General features: G+C 42.0%; 1 protein-coding gene across 2 annotated transcripts in view; it reads right to left on the bottom strand.

Annotated features, from left to right (window-relative positions):
* Positions 1 to 17,968, bottom strand: part of LOC132826812 (dynein axonemal heavy chain 3-like) — a 323,241-nt gene that overhangs the window by 104,110 nt on the left and 201,163 nt on the right. For both annotated transcript variants that reach the window (XM_060843056.1, XM_060843057.1), the window contains 2 exons: positions 6,114 to 6,276; positions 1,696 to 1,878 (listed from right to left, as the gene is read on the bottom strand). In XM_060843056.1, coding sequence (XP_060699039.1) covers positions 1,696 to 1,878; positions 6,114 to 6,276 — 346 coding nt within the window. The remainder of the gene's footprint in view (positions 1 to 1,695; positions 1,879 to 6,113; positions 6,277 to 17,968) is intronic.

Genomic DNA, 17,968 nt, shown 5'->3' with positions numbered 1-17,968 from the left:
GTTGTCATTTATCTCAAGAGGGTTGGAATATAAAAACAGTGATATGCTACTGAAACTTTATAAAACTCTGGTTAGGCCCCATTTGGAGTACTGTGTCCAGTTTTGGTCCCCACACCTCAGGAGGGACATACTGGCACTGGAGCATGTCCAACGGAGATTCACAAGGATGATCCCTGGAATGGTAGGTCTAACATACAAGGAATGGCTGAGGATCCTGGGATTGTATTCATTGGAGCTTAGAAGGTTAAGGGAGATCTCATAGAAACTTACAAGATAATGCATGGCTTGGAAAGGGTGGACGCTAAGAAATTGTTTCCGTTAGGTGGAGAGACTAGGACCCATGGGCACAGCCTTAAAATTAGAGGGGGTCAATTCAGAACAGAAATGTGTGGAGACATTTCTTCAGCCAGAGAGTGGTGGGCCTGTGGAATTCATTGCCACGGAGTGCAGTGGAGGCTGGGACGCTAAATGTCTTCAAGGCAGAGATTGATAAATTCTTGATGTCACAAGGAATTAAGGGCTACGAGGAGAATGCGGATAAGTGGAGTTGAAATGCCCATCAGCCATGAGTAAATGGCGGAGTGGACTCGATGGGCCGAATGGCCTTACTTCCACTCCTAGTCTTATGGTCTTAAGTCAAATGTAGACAAAGTGTACAATTAACCATATTGAAAACTGGATTGAACAATTTGATTGATGGTGTGAACTACCAAGTTATGGAGACTCCTCCTGCCTCTGTCCTAACACCTTGTCCATCTTAAAGCAAAGTCCAGGCATTTCTGAGCACCAGCATCCATCCACTTTGTTTTACTCTACCTAACACTCCTGACAATTCTTTAACAAATAACCTAGCAGCTGTAACCCCAAAGTATTATTTTGGATCTTTACATAGCACCAACACTCTCATCTATATTGCCAATCCTAACACTGTTGTTGGGAATATTAATCATGGGGATCATGCTGGATTTTGGACCAGTCAGCTGAGAAATAGACATTTCGGATCAAGAGATTTGAGTAGAATCAAGGATCATTGGAAGTGTGGAACAGGCTGGTGCATGGAGTGGAAATGTGTTGCTGGAAAAGCGCAGCAGATCAGGCAGCATCCAAGGAGCAGGAGAATCGACGTTTCGGGCATGAGCCTTCTTCAGGAACTGAAGAAGAAGGGCTTATGCCCGAAACGTCGATTCTCCTGCTCCTTGGATGTTGCCTGACCTGCTGCGCTTTTCCAGCAACACATTTTCAGCTCTGATCTCCAGCATCTGCAGTCCTCACTTTCTCCTACATGGAGTGGCAAAGCTAATCATTCTTCTGGTGCACCTTGTGTCAATGTGAGTATTGCTCCATATTGTCCAGGTCAGTTATTTATTTTACCTCCTTAAAATGATCCTTGGCAAATTATCAAAATGTTCAGTTTTCAGACATTCAGTTTTTGACCAGCTGCATTTCAGACACTGAACAAATACTATTAGGATTAAAGTGTGGTGTAGTTTATCATATTTAAATATCAAAACACAATGCAAGTCCAATGGGGAACTTGGCTATACTTGGTTTCCTGACTATTGTACTCCTGTGGTCAGAATGCTGCCGAGGTGGTCAGCTGTGTGGGACGGGGGGTGGTGGTATGTAAGTCAGAGTGGGTTTGACTCTGTCGCTAAATCTTTGTCTTTTGGATGAGGCAGCATTCAAATAATTTACCTTAATCGCCCGGGCCTCCTGTGCTGCTTTATTTGCTGTTTCTTCATCAGTTTCCACCACCCTCTTCACAACCTCCACCTCCAGTGTCTCATCAGCAATGACCTTCAGAAGTTCCTCTGTCTCCTGGTTTCGTTCCATTAACAAAGGCTTTAACCCTGTCAGTTCCTGCTGCATTATCGCAATCTGATTGAGTACCACAAAAAAGGATCAGCACAATGTGTGTGTGTGTGTGTGTGTGTGTGTGTGTGTGTGTGTGTGTGTGGAAAACTAGAGATAAATATAAATAAATGGCAAAATAAGGGTTTCTGAGGGCAAATAAGAGCAAGAAAATGAGGAAAAGATTTAGCAAAGAGAGCACTGATCCTACAGATAATGAGTCTGGTGAATTAATATTGAAATAGGGAATTTACAGATGAACTGAGCTGCGATTTTGCATCAGTCTTCACTACACAGGATACAAGTAACATCCCAGAAAATCAGGATAAATCAGGAAGTGGAAGTGAGGAAGGAACTCAGGAAAATTACAGGAGCGATACTGAGTAAATTGTCAGAGCTACATGCTGACAAGAGCCCAGCTCTTGAGGTACTTGGCTTAGGATGTAAAAGAAGGGCGAATGAGATAGCTGATGCATTGATTTCAGTTTCCCAAATAAATTCCCTGATTTGGAAGCTCCCACTAGATTGGTAGCTAGCAAATGTAATTTTTTTTTATTGAGAAGGGAGACAGAAAGCAGGAAACGTCAGGCCAGTTAGCTTACCCTCTGTCATAGGGGAAGATGTCAGAAGCTATGTTATAAAAGGACATTTGAGTAAGTTCGAAGTGATCAGGTAGAGTCAACATGGTTTTCTCAAAGGGAAATTGTGTTGAACTAATTTATTGGAGTTCTCTAAAGAAATAATTTGTGCTGGAGATAAAGGAAAATTTTCAGAATGCATTTGATAGGGTGCCACAACAAGGTTACTGTGAAAACATTGACATGGCCAGAAAATTAGATGGCTAACAGAAAGCAGACAGTAGGAATAAATAAAATGTAATGAGTGGTGTGCCACAGGGGTCAGAGTTGGGACCTTGACTTTTTGCAATTTATATAAATGATTTAGATAAAGGGACTAAAGGTGTGGCAGCTAAATTTGCTGCAATATGTATCTGTAATTTGTTTATCTGACTGTAATGATTATCCTTTTAACTTTATTTATTTTCTAACTTATACTATGAATCACTGTAAGGTAATGTAACTTTATTTTTCTTTATTTCTCCATTTTGTATTAAAGGTTTGCACATAGGTACCTTGTACTTAAGATGATGCCGTAAGGGGTGACATTGTAAACTTTTCACTGTACTCCTGTACTTGAGTCCATGTGACAATGAACCCAATTCTAATTTTTAATTTTTTTTTAACTTAGTGCTTTCAAATTTATAAACAATCACTAGATTAGATTCCCTACAGTGTGGAATAGGCCTTTCAGCTCAACAAGTCCACAGTGACCCTCTGAAGCATAATCCACCCAGACCCATTTCCCTCTGACTAATCCACCTAACATTATGGGCAATCTAGCTTGGCCAATTCACCTGACCAGCATATCTTTGGACTGTGGGAGGAAACCAGAGCACCCAGAGGAAACCCACGCAGGCACTGGGAGAATGTGCAAACTCCACACAGATAGTTGCCTGAGGCTTGAAACAAATCTGGGTCCCTGGCGCTGTGAGGCAGCAGTGGTAACCACTGAGCCACTGTGCCACCCCCTGTTGACATGAAGATAAATAGGAAAGAAGGGCTGTGAAGAGGACATAAGGAGGTTACAAGAAAAAAAAATTGACAGGTTAAGTAACTGAGCAAAGTTGCAGCAAATCAGGTGTAATGTGGTAAAGTGTGAAATTGTCAATGTTGGAAGGAATAATACAAAAGAAGCAAATTATCTAAACAACAAAAGGTGGCAGAGCTGTGAGATATAGAGAGTTTTGGGTAACCTAGTTCATGAATCACGGAAGGTTAGTGTGAGGCTACAGGAAGTAATAAGGAAACCTAACAGAATATTATGATTCAGTGTGAGGGCAATTGAATGCAAGGGTAGGGAAGTTATGTTTCAGTTATACAGGTTATTGGTGAGATTACATTTGGAGTACTACATACAAAACTGATCACCATATTTATATATGTAAATATACTGGAGGCTGTTCAGAAAAGGTTTGGCAAACCTGGAATGTGTGGATTGTCTTGTGAAGAAAGTTTGAACAGGCTAGGTTTGTATTCATTGGAGTTTAGAAGACAAGTATTGAAAATACAAGATCCCAAGGAGTAGATGTGGAGAAGATGTTTCCTCTTGAGGAATAATCTAGAACTTGGGGATTATTCAATTAAAAGTCACAAGACATTTTTTGTCTCTCAGAGGGTATTGTGACTTTGGTGTTTGTTTCTGAAAAGGTGAAGAAAGAAGAAAGTGGACGAGGGTAAAGCAGTAGATGTGGTGTATATGGATTTTAGCAAGGCGTTCGATAAGGTACCCCATGGCAGGCTAATGCAAAAACTACGGAGGTATGGCATTGAGGGTGCATTAGAGGTTTGGATTAGGAATTGGCTGGCTGGAAGGAGACAGAGGGTAGTAGTTGATGGTATAGGTTCATCTTGGAGTGCAGTTACTGGCGGTGTTCCACAAGGATCTGTTTTGGGACCATTGCTGTTTGTCATTTTTATAAATGACCTGGAGGAGGGGCTTGAAGGCTGGGTGAGCAAGTTTGCGGATGACACGAAAGTCGGTGGAGTTGTGGACAGCGAAGAAGGATGTGGCAGGTTACAGCGGGATATAGATAAGTTGCAGAGCTGGGCAGAAAGGTGGCAATTGGAGTTCAATGTAGCTAAGTGTGAAGTCATTCACTTTGGTAGGAGTAACAAGAAGATGGAGTACTGGGCTAATGGTAGACTACTTGGTAGTGTGGATGAGCAGAGGGATCTTAGTGTCCATGTACACAGATCTCTGAAAGTTGCCACCCAGGTAAATAGTGCTGTGAAGAAGGCATATGGTGTATTGGGCTTTATTGGTAGAGGAATTGAGTTCCGGAGTCCTGAGGTCATGTTGCAGTTGTATAAGACTCTGGTGCAGCCTCATCTGGAGTATTGTGTGCAGTTTTGGTCGCCATACTATAGGAAGGATGTGGAGGCATTGGAACGAGTGCAGAGGAGGTTTACCAGGATGTTGCCTGGCATGGTAGGAAGATCGTATGAGGAAAGGCTGAGGCACTTGGGGCTTTTCTCATTGGAGAAAAGAAGGTTTAGGGGAGATTTGATAGAGGTGTACAAGATGATTAGGAGTTTAGATAGGGTTGACAGTGAGAACCTTTTTCCGCTAATGGAGTCAGCTGTTACTAGGAGACACAGCTTTAAATTAAGGGGTGGTAGGTATAGGACAGATGTTAGGGGTAGATTTTTTACTCAGCGGGTTGTGAGTTCATGGAATGCCCTGCCAGTAGCAGTGGTGGACTCTCCCTCTTTATCGTCATTTAAGTGGGTATTGAACAAGCATATGGAGGTTATTGGGCTAGTGTAGGTTAGGTAGGCTTCGGTTGGCACAACATCGAGGGCCGAAGGGCCTGTACTGCGCTGTATTTTTCTATGTTCTATGTTCTATAATCCTTGAACATTTTTAAGGCAGGGGTGGAGAGATATTGGTGAATCATGAGAGTGAATGTTTATAGGAACAGATGAGAATCTGGATTTGAGTTTACAATCAGATCAGGCACGATCTTATTGAATTGTGAAGCAATCTCAAGGGGCTGAATGGCCTTCATTCATAAATTTGGAGAAAGTGAGGGCTGCAGTAGCTGGAGATCAGAGTCACAAACTGTGGTGCTGGGAAAACACAACTGGTCAGGCAGCATCAGAGGAGCAGGAGTCAAAGTTTCAAGCATAGACTTTCATCATTCCTGATGAAGAGCTTATGTTCAAAATGTCGACTCTCCTGCTTCTTGGATGCTGCCTGACCAGCTGTGCTTTTCCAGCACCACACTTTTTGACTTAATTCACACATATTTTCATTCATGGGCTGAACAAATCCTCAACATGGATTGCTTAATGTGTTTCACCAGGGCTGTGAAATAATGAGAACAAACCCCATTCAGATCAGCACTTTCTTACAACTAAAACTGCACACAGTCTTCTCAGCTGTTCACTCAGTTCATACACTGTCCAGGTATGTGATTCATACACAAGCAGTTAAACAAGAGAATTCACAAGTGATCATGTGGATTGGAATGATCCGTAATGATTATAGACACTTCCTTTCTGATACACAGCCTGGCTATGACCCAGATTTAGAGATCAGGTAGAGGGATTGGGAGATGGATGAGAACAATCTAATACTGATCATAGTGCACCAAGTCCCAGAGCCGGGGATATATTGTAACACACTTCAGTGAAGCCTACCTGGGAGGCTGCAAAGTCCAGTTTTTCCAATCCAACTGTGTACCTGTTCTTATTGGCCAATAATGCAAGTCTTTTTCTTTCTAATAGATTTTTAAATATCTTTATAAGTTCAAGGTAGGATGTAGGTGTGACATAAGCTCTCCTTTGAAGAGTTTCGTAGAATCTAGAGATGATAAGATGGTGAGCATAGTAAGAAGCAATCAGAAAACCGGGATTCTGAAATAAAAGCAGAATGTACTAGAACATTCAGCAAATCAGCAGCATCTGCCCAGACAGTTCCCAGCCCTAATAGCAAATGGCTAGCTGCTTGGATTCAAATGGACCTGGTTTTGGACTTCCCCAGAAGGGAAGAGATTCTAGAGCTGGGGGAACACCACTGAATATCCCATTAGTCTGACCCTGTCTCCCCTCACCCTTTAATATCCCACCCAGTTTAATCCCACTCTCCTCTCTCCTCTCGCTCCCTTTAATATGCTGTCCAGTCTAACCCTACACACTCATTACTCCACGTCCCCTTTAATATCCCACCTGACCTAATCCCATTCTTCCCCTCACTAGCCACACTTTTAATTATCTCACTCAGTCTATTCCAATCCACTGCCCTTTGCCCAATCTCTGTAAATTTTGTTCAAATGACTGTTTTATAAAATTAATTGCTCTGACAAAACACTAAAGCTGTTTGGATAGAATTTAGAAACACTGTGAGACAGAAAATGACAGTCAGATTTGTGTATAGGCCCCCAAACTGTAACAGTAACTATGGGCAACATTAATCTGCATTTAGATTGGGCAAATCAAATCAGTGACAATGTCATTGTTGAATAATCCCTCTACAGCTTTCTGGACCAATGTGTTGAAAAATTAATAGAGCACAGACCATACTAAATTGGGTATTCTGTAATGAGAAAAGAATGATTGACCATCTAGTTGTGCAAGGTTTTGTGGGGAAGAGTGATCATATGATAACAGCAAAGGAACTACATGAAAGGAAATTACAATGGTATGAGGGATGCCTGTGATAAATTGGGGAATGTTACTTAAAGGAATAGTGGCAGATAGACTATGACAAATGTAGTTTTGATTCCTGAAGAAGGGCTCATGCCCGAAACGTTGATTCTCCTGCTCCTTGGATGCTGCCTGACTTGCTGCGCTTTTCCAGCAACACATTTTCAGCTCTGACAAATATATAAAGAGTTCAATGAAGAACAGCAACAATTGTTCAGTTTTGTTTGGCACAAATGTAAAAGGGTGGTCAAACCGTGATTTACAAGGGAATTTAAAGATAACATTAGATCCAAGGAAGGGGCATAAAAATCATCCATAAAAAGCAGCTGACCTAAGGACTGGGATAGGTTTAGCCTTTCGCAAAGGGATTGATTAAAAGTGAAAAATGGAGAACTTGTGGGGAACATACAAACTGACTGCAAAACTTTCTCTAGGGATGTGAAGGTTGGTCAGGACCAATGTAGGTCACTTGCAATTAGAAACAGGAGAAATTAGAATGGGGAACAAAGAGATGACAGACCAATTAACTACATATTTTCATTCTGCTTAAACAAAGGAGGACACAATTTATGTCCTAAAAATGTCGGGAAACACTGTGCCTCATGAGAGGGAGAAACTGAAGGAAAACTATGAGTTGGGAAATGGTGTTGGGGTAATTAATATGTGTTATGGATACAGGCATAAGGAGGCTGATTTGATTTGACTGTCTGTCTACATGTTTTAACAATAGGGAGAAACAGGAGGGTGAATAATAGTATAGATTACTAAAGAAAAATTGGCAAATTATCGATGAGGAGGAAGCTTTTTCCTCAATGGATCATGGAATTGGGGACACACAGCCTACAATGCTGTGGAAACAAATTCAGTTGGATCTGTCAGTCAGAGGTTTGTAAAGGACTCATTTGTGGAACCAATTTGAAGACTCTTTCAAAGGATATAAGCAGTCAGAGTGGACCAACTAGCTTGCCTTCTATAATTCAATTAGCATCCCTGTCTTTCAACAGATTAAAATTAATGCTGGGTTACATTTAGTATTGAATGTGTTGGTCCAGTGAATTTATTAGCAGCCTCAGTTTTTAAGTAGCTGGGGGCTGATTGCAATGTGAACCATTCCCACACAGTCTGTGTAAATTACAATTGTTAAGCTGCCCGGCAGTGTGCACAGAATGAGACTTTCGAATCAAGAACTCTCACAGAAAAATAGAATAGAATAGCCTTGATTGTCATGTGCACTCAGATGAGTGCAGTGAAAAGTTTATAATGTTATCTCAGGTACTGACTACCTAGATACAGATTCTTCAAATGTTTGTCACAGAATTGAAAGAGTAAAAAAGAACTTTAGCATAAGAATACAAGGTTGTACAAAGTACTCAACTTATTCAAAGTCCAGAATAAGAATAAAAGTATCTTGAAAAAGTTCTCAAATTGTAGTCCTTTTCACTGAGACCGTGCCTGCTGGGATTCAGAACATGAAGACTCACTGTCTCCATGTACTGGGCTCACCACTGGGACTTGTCTTTCAGGTCAGCGGGGCTTGGACCACCTCCCGTCTGGACTCCAGCAGGATTTGCTGACAAAAGGCTTATGCCCGAAAGGTCGATTCTCCTGCTCCTCGGATGCTGCCTGACTGGCTGTGCTTTTCTAGCAACACTATTTTTCACTTGTTTCTGTTCTTTTAATAATGGTATAATTATCCCATGCTATTCGCAGTTCCAGTGTCTCTGTGGGATATTGCAATTCCCTGTCTCAATTCCAGTGTTACAGTAGACATTGAATATTCTTCTTTCAAGTTCAGTACTTCGGTGGGATATTGAATATCCCTGTCCTCAGTTCCAGTGTTGCAGAGGGATATTGAATATCCCTGTCCTCAATTTCAGTGTTGCAGTGAGATATTCAATAACCTGTCCCCAGTTCCAGTGTTGCAGTGGAATATTGAATATCCTTGTCCTTATTTCCAACCTTTTGGTGGGATTTTGAATATCCCTGTCCTCAGTTCCAGTATTAGAGTGAGATATTGAATATCCCTGTCCTCAGTTCCAGTATTACAGTGAGATATTGAAGATTGCTGTCCTCAGTTCCAGTATTGAAGAGGGATATTGAATATCCCTGTCCTGATTTCCAGCGTTTTGTGAGATATTGAATATCCCTGTCTTCAGTTCCAGTATTACAATGAGATCTTGTATATACCTGTCCTCAGTTCCAGCGTTTTGGTGAGATATTGAATATCCCTGTCTTCAGTTCTAGTGTTGCAGTGGGATATCGAATATCCCTGTCCCCAGTTCCAGGGTGGCAGAGGGATATTGAATATTTCCATCCTCAGTTCGAGTGTTGAAGAGGGATATTGAATATCCCTGTCCTCAGTTCCAGTGTTGCAGAGGGATATTGAATATTCCTGTCCTCAGTTCCAGTATTGCAGAGGGATATTGAATATCCCTGTCCTCAGATCCAGTGTTGCAGTGAGATATTGAATATCCCTATCCTCAGTTCCAATATTGCAGAGGGATATTGAATATTCCTGTCCTCAGTTCCAGTGTTGAAGAGGGATATTGAATATCCCTGTCCTCAGTTCCTGTGTTGCAGCGGGATATTGAAGATCCCTGTCGTCTTGTCCAGTGTTGCAGTGGGATATTGAATATCCCTGTCCCCAATTCCAGGGTGGCAGAGGGATATTGAATATTTCCATCCTCAGTTCAAGTGATGCAGAGGTATATTGATTATCCATATCCTCAGTTCCAGTGTTGCAGTGAGATATTGAATATCCCTATCCTCAGTTCCTGTGTTGCAGAAGGATATTGAGTATCCCTGTCCTCAGTTCCAGTATTACAGTGGAATATTGAATATCCCTGTCCTCTGTTAGAGTGTTGTAGTGGGATATTGATTATCCCTATCCTCAGTTCCAGTGTTGCAGTGCGATATTGAATATCCTTGTCCGGGGTTCCAGTGTTTCGGTGAGATATTGAATATCCCTGTCCTCAGTTCCAGCGTTTCGGTGGGATATTGAATATCCCTGTCCAGGGTTCCAGTGATGCAGTGAGATATTGAAATCCCTATCCTCAGTTCCAGTGTTGCAGTGTGAGATTGAATGTTCCTGTCCTCAAATCCAGTGTTGCAGTGGGATATTGCATATCTCTCTCCTCAGTTCCAGTGTTGCAGTGGGATATCGAATATACATGTCCTAATTTCCAGTGTTGCAGTGGCATATTGCATATCTCTGTCCTCAGTTCCAGTCTTACAGTGAGATATTTAATATCCCTGTCCTCAGTTTAAGTGTTGCAGTGAGATATTGAATGTCCCAGTCCTCAGTTCCAGTGTTGCAGTGGAATATCGAATATCATTGTCCTAATTTCCAGTGTTTCGGTGAGAAATTGAATATCCCAATCCTCAGTTCCAGTATTACAGTGAGATATTGAATATCCATGTTCTCAGTTCCAGTGTTACAGTGGGATATTGAATATCCCTATCCTCACTTCCAGTGTTGCATTGATATATTGAATATCTCTGCCCTCAGTTCCACTGTTGCAGTGGAATATCGAATATGCTTGTCCTCATTTCCAGTGTTGCAGTGAGAAATTGAATATCCCAATCCTCAGTTCCAGTATTTCTGTGAGATATTGAATATCCCTGCCTTCAGAGCCAGTGTTACAGAGAGATATTGAATATCCCTGTTCTCAGGTCCAGTGTTACAATGGGATATTGAATATCCCTGTCCTAATTTCCAGTGTTTCAGTGAGAAATTGAATATCCCAATCCTCAGTTCCAGTATTTCTGTGAAATATTGAATATCCCTGCCTTCAGAGCCAGTGTTACAGAGAGATATTGAATATCCCTGTTCTCAGGTCCAGTGTTACAATGGGATATTGAATATCCCTATCCTCATTTCCAGTGTAGCAGTGGGATATTGAATATCCCTGTCCTCAGTTCCAGTGTTGCAGTGGGATATTGAATATCCCAATCCTCAGTTCCTGTGTTGCGGAGGGATATTGAAAATCCCTGTTCTCATGTCCAGTGTTCCAATGGGATATCGAATATCCTTGTTCTCATTTCCAGTATTTCAGTGAGATATTGAATATCCCTGTCCTCATTTCCAGTGTTTGTGAGGGATATTGAATATCCCTGTCCTCAGTTCCAGTGTTGTAGAGGGATATTGAATATTGCTATCCTCAGTTCCAGTATTGCAGTGAGATATTGAAAATCCCTGTTCTCAGTTCCAGTGTTACAGTGGGACATTGAATATCCCTGTCCTCAGTTCCAGTATTGCAGTGACATGTTGAATATCCCTGTCCTCAGTTCAAGTGTTGCCGAGGGATATTGAATATCCCTGTCCTCAGTTCCAGTGTTGCAGCGGGATATTGAATATCCTAATCCTCAATTCCTGTGTTGTGGAGGGATATTGAATACCCCTGCCCTCATTTCCAGTATTGCAGTGGGATATCGAATATCCTTGTCCCCATTTCCAGTGTTTTGGTGAGATATTGAATATCCCTGTCCTCATTTCCAGTGTTGCAGAGGGATTTTGAATATCCCTGTCCCCAGTTTCAGTGTTGTAGAGGGATATTGCATATCCCTATCCTCAGTTTCAGTATTGCAGTGAGATATTGAATATTCCTGTCCTCAGTTCCAGTGTTGCAGAGGGATATTGAATATCCCTGTCCTGAGTTCCAGTGTTGCAGAGGGATATTGAATATCCCTATCCTCAATTCCAATGTAGCAGTGGGATATTGCAAATCTCTGTTCTCAGTTCCAGTGTTGCAGCGGGATATCGAATATACTTGTCCTCATTTCCAGTGTTGCATTGTGCTATTGAAAATCCCAGTCCTCAGTTCCAGTGTTGCAGTGGGATATTGAATATACATGTTCTAATTTCCAGTGTTGCAGTGGGATATTGCATATCTCTGTCCTCAGTTCCAGTCTTACAGTGAGATATTGAATATCCCGGTCCTCAGTTCCAGTGTTGCAGATGGATATTGAATATTCCTGTCCTCATTTCCAGTGTTGCAGTGGGATATTGCATAGCTCAGTCCTCAGTTCCAGTGTTGCAGAGGAATATTGAATATCCATGTCCTCAGTTGCAGTGTTGCAGAGGGATATTGAATATCCCTGTTCTCAGTTCCAGTGTTGCAGAGGAATGTTGAATATCCCTGTCCCCAGTTTCAGTGTTGTAGAGGGATATTGCATATCCCTATCCTCAGTTTCAGTATTGCAGTGAGATATTGAATATTCCTGTCCTCAGTTCCAGTGTTGCAGAGGGATATTGAATATCCCTGTCCTGAGTTCCAGTGTTGCAGAGGGATATTGAATATCCCTATCCTCAATTCCAATGTAGCAGTGGGATATTGCAAATCTCTGTTCTCAGTTCCAGTGTTGCAGCGGGATATCGAATATACTTGTCCTCATTTCCAGTGTTGCATTGTGCTATTGAAAATCCCAGTCCTCAGTTCCAGTGTTGCAGTGGGATATTGAATATACATGTTCTAATTTCCAGTGTTGCAGTGGGATATTGAATATCCCTGTCCCCAATTCCAGGGTGGCAGAGGGATATTGAATATTTCCATCCTCAGTTCAAGTGATGCAGAGGTATATTGATTATCCATATCCTCAGTTCCAGTGTTGCAGTGAGATATTGAATATCCCTATCCTCAGTTCCTGTGTTGCAGAAGGATATTGAGTATCCCTGTCCTCAGTTCCAGTATTACAGTGGAATATTGAATATCCCTGTCCTCTGTTAGAGTGTTGTAGTGGGATATTGATTATCCCTATCCTCAGTTCCAGTGTTGCAGTGCGATATTGAATATCCTTGTCCGGGGTTCCAGTGTTTCGGTGAGATATTGAATATCCCTGTCCTCAGTTCCAGCGTTTCGGTGGGATATTGAATATCCCTGTCCAGGGTTCCAGTGATGCAGTGAGATATTGAAATCCCTATCCTCAGTTCCAGTGTTGCAGTGTGAGATTGAATGTTCCTGTCCTCAAATCCAGTGTTGCAGTGGGATATTGCATATCTCTCTCCTCAGTTCCAGTGTTGCAGTGGGATATCGAATATACATGTCCTAATTTCCAGTGTTGCAGTGGCATATTGCATATCTCTGTCCTCAGTTCCAGTCTTACAGTGAGATATTTAATATCCCTGTCCTCAGTTTAAGTGTTGCAGTGAGATATTGAATGTCCCAGTCCTCAGTTCCAGTGTTGCAGTGGAATATCGAATATCATTGTCCTAATTTCCAGTGTTTCGGTGAGAAATTGAATATCCCAATCCTCAGTTCCAGTATTACAGTGAGATATTGAATATCCATGTTCTCAGTTCCAGTGTTACAGTGGGATATTGAATATCCCTATCCTCACTTCCAGTGTTGCATTGATATATTGAATATCTCTGCCCTCAGTTCCACTGTTGCAGTGGAATATCGAATATGCTTGTCCTCATTTCCAGTGTTGCAGTGAGAAATTGAATATCCCAATCCTCAGTTCCAGTATTTCTGTGAGATATTGAATATCCCTGCCTTCAGAGCCAGTGTTACAGAGAGATATTGAATATCCCTGTTCTCAGGTCCAGTGTTACAATGGGATATTGAATATCCCTGTCCTAATTTCCAGTGTTTCAGTGAGAAATTGAATATCCCAATCCTCAGTTCCAGTATTTCTGTGAAATATTGAATATCCCTGCCTTCAGAGCCAGTGTTACAGAGAGATATTGAATATCCCTGTTCTCAGGTCCAGTGTTACAATGGGATATTGAATATCCCTATCCTCATTTCCAGTGTAGCAGTGGGATATTGAATATCCCTGTCCTCAGTTCCAGTGTTGCAGTGGGATATTGAATATCCCAATCCTCAGTTCCTGTGTTGCGGAGGGATATTGAAAATCCCTGTTCTCATGTCCAGTGTTCCAATGGGATATCGAATATCCTTGTTCTCATTTCCAGTATTTCAGTGAGATATTGAATATCCCTGTCCTCATTTCCAGTGTTTGTGAGGGATATTGAATATCCCTGTCCTCAGTTCCAGTGTTGTAGAGGGATATTGAATATTGCTATCCTCAGTTCCAGTATTGCAGTGAGATATTGAAAATCCCTGTTCTCAGTTCCAGTGTTACAGTGGGACATTGAATATCCCTGTCCTCAGTTCCAGTATTGCAGTGACATGTTGAATATCCCTGTCCTCAGTTCAAGTGTTGCCGAGGGATATTGAATATCCCTGTCCTCAGTTCCAGTGTTGCAGCGGGATATTGAATATCCTAATCCTCAATTCCTGTGTTGTGGAGGGATATTGAATACCCCTGCCCTCATTTCCAGTATTGCAGTGGGATATCGAATATCCTTGTCCCCATTTCCAGTGTTTTGGTGAGATATTGAATATCCCTGTCCTCATTTCCAGTGTTGCAGAGGGATTTTGAATATCCCTGTCCCCAGTTTCAGTGTTGTAGAGGGATATTGCATATCCCTATCCTCAGTTTCAGTATTGCAGTGAGATATTGAATATTCCTGTCCTCAGTTCCAGTGTTGCAGAGGGATATTGAATATCCCTGTCCTGAGTTCCAGTGTTGCAGAGGGATATTGAATATCCCTATCCTCAATTCCAATGTAGCAGTGGGATATTGCAAATCTCTGTTCTCAGTTCCAGTGTTGCAGCGGGATATCGAATATACTTGTCCTCATTTCCAGTGTTGCATTGTGCTATTGAAAATCCCAGTCCTCAGTTCCAGTGTTGCAGTGGGATATTGAATATACATGTTCTAATTTCCAGTGTTGCAGTGGGATATTGCATATCTCTGTCCTCAGTTCCAGTCTTACAGTGAGATATTGAATATCCCGGTCCTCAGTTCCAGTGTTGCAGATGGATATTGAATATTCCTGTCCTCATTTCCAGTGTTGCAGTGGGATATTGCATAGCTCAGTCCTCAGTTCCAGTGTTGCAGAGGAATATTGAATATCCATGTCCTCAGTTGCAGTGTTGCAGAGGGATATTGAATATCCCTGTTCTCAGTTCCAGTGTTGCAGAGGGATGTTGAATATCCCTGTCCCCAGTTTCAGTGTTGTAGAGGGATATTGCATATCCCTATCCTCAGTTTCAGTATTGCAGTGAGATATTGAATATTCCTGTCCTCAGTTCCAGTGTTGCAGAGGGATATTGAATATCCCTGTCCTGAGTTCCAGTGTTGCAGAGGGATATTGAATATCCCTATCCTCAATTCCAATGTAGCAGTGGGATATTGCAAATCTCTGTTCTCAGTTCCAGTGTTGCAGCGGGATATCGAATATACTTGTCCTCATTTCCAGTGTTGCATTGTGCTATTGAAAATCCCAGTCCTCAGTTCCAGTGTTGCAGTGGGATATTGAATATACATGTTCTAATTTCCAGTGTTGCAGTGGGATATTGCATATCTCTGTCCTCAGTTCCAGTCTTACAGTGAGATATTGAATATCCCGGTCCTCAGTTCCAGTGTTGCAGATGGATATTGAATATTCCTGTCCTCATTTCCAGTGTTGCAGTGGGATATTGCATAGCTCAGTCCTCAGTTCCAGTGTTGCAGAGGAATATTGAATATCCATGTCCTCAGTTGCAGTGTTGCAGAGGGATATTGAATATCCCTGTTCTCAGTTCCAGTGTTGCAGAGGGATGTTGAATATCCCTGTCCCCAGTTTCAGTGTTGTAGAGGGATATTGCATATCCCTATCCTCAGTTTCAGTATTGCAGTGAGATATTGAATATTCCTGTCCTCAGTTCCAGTGTTGCAGAGGGATATTGAATATCCCTGTCCTGAGTTCCAGTGTTGCAGAGGGATATTGAATATCCCTATCCTCAATTCCAATGTAGCAGTGGGATATTGCAAATCTCTGTTCTCAGTTCCAGTGTTGCAGCGGGATATCGAATATACTTGTCCTCATTTCCAGTGTTGCATTGTGCTATTGAAAATCCCAGTCCTCAGTTCCAGTGTTGCAGTGGGATATTGAATATACATGTTCTAATTTCCAGTGTTGCAGTGGGATATTGCATATCTCTGTCCTCAGTTCCAGTCTTACAGTGAGATATTGAATATCCCGGTCCTCAGTTCCAGTGTTGCAGATGGATATTGAATATTCCTGTCCTCATTTCCAGTGTTGCAGTGGGATATTGCATAGCTCAGTCCTCAGTTCCAGTGTTGCAGAGGAATATTGAATATCCATGTCCTCAGTTGCAGTGTTGCAGAGGGATATTGAATATCCCTGTTCTCAGTTCCACTGTTGCAGAGGGATGTTGAATATCCCTGTCCTCTTGTCCAGTGTTGCAGTGGGATATTGAATATCTCTGTCCTCATTTCCAGTGTTGCACTGGCATATTGCATAGCTCTGTCCTCAGTTCCAGTGTTGCAGTGCGATATCGAATATGCTTGTCCTGATTTCCAGCATTGCAGTGGGATATTGAATATCCCAGTCCTCAGTTCCAGTGTTGCAGTGGGATATTGAATATCCCAGTCCTCAGTTCCAGTGTTGCAGTGGGATATTGAATATCCCAGTCCTCAGTTCCTGTGTTGCGGAGGGATATTGAAAATCCCTGTTCTCAGTTCCAGTGTTCCAGTGGGATATTGAATATCCTTGTCCTAATTTCCAGTATTATAGTGAGATATTGAATATCCCTGCCCTCATGTCCAGAGTTCCAGTGGGTTATGGAATATCCCTGTCCTAATTTGCAGTATTACAGTGAGATATTGAATATCCCTATCCTCAGTTTCTGTATTGCAGTGAGATATTGAAAATCCCTGTTCTCAGTTCCAGTGTTGCAGAGGGATATTGAATATCCTTGTCCTCATTTCCAGTGTTTCGGTGAGATATTGAATATCCCTGTCCTCCGTTCCAGTCTTACAGTGAGATATTGAATATCCCTGTCCTCAGTTCCAGTGTTGCAGAGGGATATTGAATATCCCTGACCTCATTTCCAGTGTTGCAGAGGGATATTGAGTAACCCTGTCTTCAGTTGCAGGGTTACAAAGGGATATTGAATATCCCTGTCCTCAGTTCCACTGTTGCAGAGGGATATTGAATGTCCCTGTCCTCATTTCCAGTGTTGCAGAGGGATATTCAATATCCCTCTGGAACCCTGGAACTGAGGACAGGGATATTCAATATCTCATTGTAATACTGGAACTGAGGACAGGGATATTGAATAGCCCACTGGAACACTGCAACTGAGAACAGGGATATTCAATATCCCTCTGCAACACTGGAACTGAGGACAGGGATATTCAATATCTCACTGTAAGACTGGAACAGAGGACAGCGATATTCAATATCTCACCGAAACACCGGAAATGCGGACAAGGATATTTGATATCCCACTGCAATACTGGAAATGAGGGCAGGGGTATTCAATATCCCTCCACAACACAGGAATTGAGGATTGGGATATTCAATATCCTGCTGCAACACTGGAACTGAGAACAGGGATTTTCAATATCTCACTGCAATAATGGAACTGAGGACAGGGATATTCAATATCTCATTGTAATACTGGAACTGACGACAGGGATATTGAATATCCCACTGGAACACTGTAACTGAGAACAGGGATATTCAACATCCCTCTGCAGCACTGGAATTGAGGACAGGGATATTCAATATCTCACTGTAAGAATGCAACTGAGGACAGAGATATTCAATATCTCACCGAAACACTGGAAATGCGGACAAGGATATTCGATATCCAACTGCAACACTGGAAATGAGGACAGGGATATTCAATATCCCTCTGCAACACTGGAAATGAGGACAGGGTTATTCAATATCCCTCTGCAACACTGGAAATGAGGACAGGGATATTCAATATCCCTCTGCAACACTGGAAATGAGGACAGGGATATTCAATATCCCTCTGCAACCCTGG

This window comes from Hemiscyllium ocellatum, chromosome 23 (assembly GCF_020745735.1).
Source record: "Hemiscyllium ocellatum isolate sHemOce1 chromosome 23, sHemOce1.pat.X.cur, whole genome shotgun sequence".
Lineage (NCBI taxonomy): Eukaryota > Metazoa > Chordata > Chondrichthyes > Orectolobiformes > Hemiscylliidae > Hemiscyllium > Hemiscyllium ocellatum.
This window is presented reverse-complemented; position numbering and strand designations above follow the sequence as displayed.